At 41.2% G+C, this 6266-nt stretch overlaps 1 protein-coding gene across 1 annotated transcript; it reads right to left on the bottom strand.

Annotated features, from left to right (window-relative positions):
- Window positions 1–3525: 3525 nt before the first annotated feature.
- On the bottom strand, window positions 3526–4686 carry LOC111257734. The gene is made up of 3 exons (XM_022827814.1): window positions 3970–4686; window positions 3735–3884; window positions 3526–3576 (listed from the first exon to the last, which is right to left on the bottom strand). The coding sequence occupies exons 1-3, from the start codon at window positions 4684–4686 to the stop codon at window positions 3526–3528; spliced, it is 918 nt and encodes a 305-aa protein (XP_022683549.1).
- Between the last annotated feature and the right edge of the window lie 1580 nt (window positions 4687–6266).

Below are 6266 nucleotides of genomic sequence, written 5' to 3'. Positions count from 1 at the left end.
TGCGCGCGCGGCTCAAGGACTGTAGCGCTGCCGCTGCTACAGGGCCATCAACTGCGACCGAGAACGTCTGCAACAGCAACACCAACTCGACAACTCGTCAAGACTGTGCGGGGGAGACCATGGAGCTGCCACCCGAGATCCTGCTGCCTCCTCGCCATGCTGTCGCTGACCGAATTGACGACCCGATGATGACGGAAGCTTCAATCCGGTGTCGCAACCGCCAGTTGCTCCATCCACGCTCAGTGACAGTGCCACGGCAGCCACTGCGCCGGCCGCTGCCTTCTTGGACAGCGTCCGCCTCACGCAGCGCTCTCCCCTTGCCACCGGGCCAGCACCAGCGCCTGCGCCCGTGCCTGCACCGACGCCTCGACGGAGCAACAGGCTTGCTAAGCAGCCACTGCATGAACGTGCACCAGCGCCGGCAGAACGCGCACTGATATCAACCAACGATGCCGAGGCTGCAAAGGAGAAAACAGCCGTGTTCCTTAACTCAGTTCGCTTGGCTCTGCAGGTGACGCTCGCATGCCGGCCAACGCCTTACACCTGCGACGGCTGCAGACGCCACGAAGAAGCAATCGCCTAGCCAAGCAAACATTGAACCTCGCCATCCGGCCCTCTAAAAAGGGGGAGATCCTAACAATGAAGAAGCTCGGCATAATTACGAACGACGGTGACGCAGAGCAGGTAAAGGACTTTGACAAGTTCTTGGCCACCACTATGCAGCCGCGTCATTTCGCAGCTTTGAGGGATGTCTTCCCGGCGGCATCTCTCCTCACTGACGCTGATCTCTTGCAGATCGCGAGCGATGCCGGCCACGCCAACGCCTGACGATGTGCGGTAGGAGCAAGGTTCATGGGTATCCTCCGTAGGGGTAGCCTTTCTATTTTGATCAGTTGCTGCCTCATAATCAGTTGTTGTTCCTTAGAATGTAAACCTTTATTGTAACCAAAACCGTGTGCGTACGTCCGAAAAAGGCCCGCATTGTATCTATTTTAACTTCTTCTTAATATAATGATACGCAGCTCTCCCGCGTATTTCTCAAAAAAAAAAATTCTAAATACTCATGTGCAGATCCAATCCATGCTAATATCCCTACCCAAGCGCTAAGGGGTGTTTGGTTCCTTGAGTTAAAGTTTAATCTGTGTCACATCAAATATTCGGAGGCTAATTAGGAGGACTAAATATAAGTTAATTATAAAACTAGTTACACAAATGGAGGCTAAACGACGGGATGAATCTATTAAGCCTAATTAATCTATCATTAGCAAATGGTTATTTTCTCAAGGACGGTGATTGCTTGCAGGCACCAAATGGTTATCCTCCTGAATGATATATATAGTTCAACAAATTAAATTTTCTTAAACCATATGGTCCATCAATTCGTATAGTAAAACTATGTATCTCAAGTGAGATGGTTTCATCTAGGATGAGTTGGTGCGGTTTATCTAACCAAACATAAGGTTCATCATACATTTTGAATCATTGCATTGCATGCATGCATAAACCAAATAGTACGCACAACCAAACAAAGCTACCCAAAAAAAAAGATTAAAGCTTAGGGTTTAAAAGGGTTCATTGAAATTTAGGGAGTTTGATCGACTATTCACGCAAGCTTTTAGAGGAGGAAAAATATTAAAGATATAACTTGATACATGAATGTTATACTACAATAATCTCCTACCTATATAGGCAATAAAAGAGCTCCACAACATGCATATAGAGTACTTATCGCACCAATATTATATGTCTTGAACAACACAAAACTTCAATGTTGGGGAATGTTTTTGACTTAGACAACATTTACTAATCTGGTCAGCATGATCATGCATAGCTCGAGTGGTATGTACAGTTAAAACCTCCAGCACAGCTCGAGTGGTATGTACAGTTAAAACCTCCAGCACAGGGGCATTTTCCACAACATGAAGAATAAATTCAAGTTGGCCTCTTGCTCCTTTATATCCTGTAATATACATACTCTTCAAATGTTTGTATTCATATTGCTGAAGGTTCTGCCTTTCAGGACCCACATCCGCAAACCATAAATAAGGATCAAATCCATAAATCCAAACTGTAAGGTTAAAAAAGATAAATTAGTTCTCTCTTAATTAGATGACACGCAGCTCTCCTGCGTTGTTTGAGGGGAAAAACAAAATAGTTTGCTATGTACAAATACTCAAATACTTGTATATGCCTAAGGTGTCATGACGCATGACGTAATTACTTTTGTATGTGTGGGTGCACGCATTAAAAGAATCGTCAGCAACTCATCATGTTGAAATATTGAAACTTCATTGAACAATATGATATCTGTGTTATTCACAACTTCAAAAAACAATCATTTGGAGATCTCTTAGAATGTTTTTAGTGCTAATTTCAACCCAGATATCTATAATATAGAAATGGTGTAGTATTCTAATAATGCAACAATAATACAAAATACCCCTTGGTCAACCTTCATTCATCCACACAGAAAATGCTTTCAATACATGGTGCCCCTTTCTTGGCCTTTTATTGACAGATGGCTTTGCAAATGTGATGGAATTTTGTAAATCCTCTGAACACCCAGATATCTATAACATATAAATGGTGTAGTATTCTAATGATGCAATAATACAGAAGACCCCTTGGTCAACCTTCATTCATCCACACAGAAAATTCTTCTACAGTTAGTCGGCTCCATTAATTCTGATATAACTATAGAATTTGTGATGTGTATTGCATTGGTAAATGGAAACCACCTTGATCAAATCTAACATACAAGAAACAACCTCATCGAAGTATATCTAGCATTTGTGATGTGTAATGCGATGGTAAATGGAAACCAGGGCCGTGCATTAGGGGTGCAAGTGGCACGACCACGCCGGGCCTCCAATTTCGAGGAGCCACTCTAAGTAGCAATTAGCCTATTAAGCATGTTATAATCCAATCTTTTCCACATCATGCCCAATAGCTTACAGTGTATGCTTGGCTAGTTTGGGTTTGAATTCTATTATCCTCGCATTGCAGCATGCATTAATGCTTATAATAATTACATTATGAAGTATAAATATATTTTTGTTATTTGCATTTTGGAAATATGGGGCTACCATTTTGTATTTCACACCAGGGTCTCGTAAGCTTAGGTACGGGCCTGCACCTTTATTGAATCATGATAAAGAAGAAAAACCTCATCGAAAGCATTAACAAATCCATATGGTGAAAGTAAAAAATTAACTGCCCTTGTTTTCTAAATTGAATAGAAGACCCCATGGTTTCAAATAACAAGTGGTGTTCATGGGTAATAGGTACACTAGTACGGCACATTGTCATAAAAATTCCTGAAGTGAGATGTGTGATGTTATTCACCAGGTGTCATTAGAGATCTTGTCTAAAACAATAGTAATGACTCCACACTTCGTGTAGATAACGTATGAATCATTCCTATATCCTTTTAAAACACTGAATAATTGTACGAAGAAAGCATGGCACCAAACGAGATAACAGCTAACAGATGAACTGAAGATAACAACCTTAAATGTTCTCAATTCATTGCATCAGAAAAACACATAAAGGGGCATTAAGTGTCACCTCAAATACCTAAAAAAACCAACTAGATAAAATGAGTTAATGCAAACATCTGTTTTTATAATTTAAGGTTGATTTTGAAACTTTTGCAAAACTTGAAAGTAGTAAAATGGACTAACGTAAATTGGAAACAAAATACATTTGTGATAATAACCCAGAAGAGCACTTACATGAACCTCCAGTCTTTCAATAAGAGGAGCGGCTCTTAGAAAAGAGACCAAACAAAAAAGTTTGTCAGCATCTTTCCGGTCTATGTTCATGAACAACTGTAAATTCCTAAGACGAGAAAACTTGTATGGGTTATTTCTCAACCCTTGCATCTGAAAGGCAAAAAAATAGAAAATTACTGAATAGATTTTGTCAGGTGAGAAGAATTTAAACATCAAGATTATTTTAACAGCAAACCTCTATTCGTGGAAAATAAATATGAAAAGTCAGATTCTTCATGCTTGGAAGGCCATCGAGGAGTGCTGCGAGAACATGCTGAAAGATTGTTTGATATAACGTAATTCTTACATCATCCAACTTCCTTGAATGGTTGAGGACAATAGGCAGAAAGGATCCTTTGTATACAAAAGTATCTAGATTTACAGCATGGAACTCTATCTTGGTCAATTCGCAGTGCACAATACGTAAATGTTGCAGATGGAACATAGGGGTATCCACCTTTAATTCATCCTTAAGATGGCATCTGTCCATACTTAGCCACTCAATATTACAGCAACTGGACAGTGTATCTTCAAGATCCTTTCTAGTCACATGCACCACCCTCAGATCAAGCTTTCTCAGGTTTGGGAAACCACTAAACTGGAAAGGTGGCTCCAATGATACAAAGCTAAGCTGAATACTTTGTAGACAGGAGATGCTTTCATTGTTAAAAAGATCAAATGGAAATATGTAGTGATCATATCGGAGCCCAGAGTCAAAAGGCTCCAGATCAAAAGCAAGAACTTTTACCCGCGAGGATGCAGCAAAACTAATAAAACTGTTGACATGATCAGCAAGTGTAGTGTCAAATCCAAATTTCACCTTAAATTCTTCAACCACATCACCACGGCACTTCTGTAAAACAGCGTTGACAGTATCGATGAATTTTTTCATGCACCTTTTATGCCCAGACATCTCAGCCCTGTTGAAGCATAACTTGGGGCAATTAACCCACAAATATCTCCATTCACTTGATAAGACGCTGGCCCTAACAACCTCTTTTAGAGGCAATTTTGATAAAATTGTGCATTGTACGTCCTGCTACAAAGTAATGGCAAATCATGAAGAGTTACAAAGTCCATTTACACTCAACGTTAAGGCAAACATACCTCTGGAAGATCTTCAAATTTAATATTGGCCTTTCTCCTGTTACAGATTGTTTTGTCTTGGCTGTCGTTTGATGCTGCTCCTCTTCCCATTAGATAATTCTCCATTCCAAAACTGAAAGTGTCAAGATAAATTCCTCAAACACTAGATTACGTAAACTACTTGAAAGCCAGATGAACTGGAGAGCATGAGGTGACTACGAAATTAAAATGTATGGTTCATGAAACTATCCCCCATCATGACTAAAGGAGAAATACCAAGCTTCTAATCACGAACCACCAACCCAATGAACTGAGAGAATCCTTGACTTTTGTTTCGGACAATTGGTACAAATGGTAGCAAAAAGCCATCACATACCAAACATGAAAAATATTTCTTCTTGTTGAGTGGAGTATGCAATTTTGTAAGATTTCCAGAGAAGAATATCAACATTTCGAAACGATGTCCCATTATTCCTCTGTTGGAAGTGCATCATAGGCTATGATCAGTAACAACTTGGGATCCTAAAAAGAGGCATATTTGCTTACTTTTGATCAAGCAGCTGATTGCGTCCTTTTTATTCTCGACGAACCACCTGAACTTGTGTACTCAGGTATACTTCTCTTTTTTTCCTATATATATGGATTACCATGGCAAATTTAAGCTTGATAACTATTGCAAAATATATGTGGAAATTAGTTGGTAAAAAATAAAATACATGGTGAGATCCGAATACACATAGCATTACGTTAGGGGTTTGGGGTGTTGGATTTCTTGCACACCACAGCAGGATGCTCGTCGCCGATGAAGGGAAGGGGATGAGCGGGGGCATACCTGGCGGATGCTCGTCGCCGATGAAGACCTGGCCTAGCCAAGGGCGGCGCTGGCCACCCTGTCCCTGTGGTCGCCGACGATGTAACCCTCCTAGACAGCCAATCCAAACTCGATCTTAAGGAATTCGAATTTGATGTGTCCAAATTTGACGGGAAGTCGAGGAGGAGCTAGCTAAGGTCGGATATAAAAAGGTACTAGATTTCGGATTTGCAGTTACGTTGGAGTTGGATACGGTGTCTCAAACTTCTTTTTGTTGTCCTGTTGGATCTCTCTCTCTCCTCTTTTCAAGCTGCAACCACATGCATATTTCTCATCGAGGACAATTCTTTTGGGCCAAAAGCACCCGTCCACATGAAATGGATGGATCATATGCGTGTAGCGGCCCATGCAAGCAGGTGCGCCCCCCAGCCCATGGAGATCCAGATCGACCGACCAATTCGTTTGCCGCAGCCCATTTGGTAGTTCGGCCCAGTCCAACCCAGCGAGCTGGAGGGCCAGGCCGATGATGATGCAACAATTGTTTTCCAGTATCTATTCTTCAATGCAGCTAAACCTTCCCAATTATATATGTATAT

Source organism: Setaria italica, chromosome VI (assembly GCF_000263155.2).
Source record: "Setaria italica strain Yugu1 chromosome VI, Setaria_italica_v2.0, whole genome shotgun sequence".
Taxonomy (NCBI): domain Eukaryota; kingdom Viridiplantae; phylum Streptophyta; class Magnoliopsida; order Poales; family Poaceae; genus Setaria; species Setaria italica.
This window is presented reverse-complemented; position numbering and strand designations above follow the sequence as displayed.

Bases quoted from the DNA above. Each gene is read 5' to 3' on its own strand.
- LOC111257734 (XM_022827814.1), bottom strand. From the start codon at position 4,686: ATGTCTGGGCATAAAAGGTGCATGAAAAAATTCATCGATACTGTCAAC. The intron at 3,885-3,969 runs GTTTGCTGTTAA...TTTGCCTTTCAG, and splicing joins TTTATTTTCCACGAATAGAG to ATGCAAGGGTTGAGAAATAA. The intron at 3,577-3,734 runs GTAAGTGCTCTT...TGGTTTTTTTAG, and splicing joins TTGAAAGACTGGAGGTTCAT to GTATTTGAGGTGACACTTAA.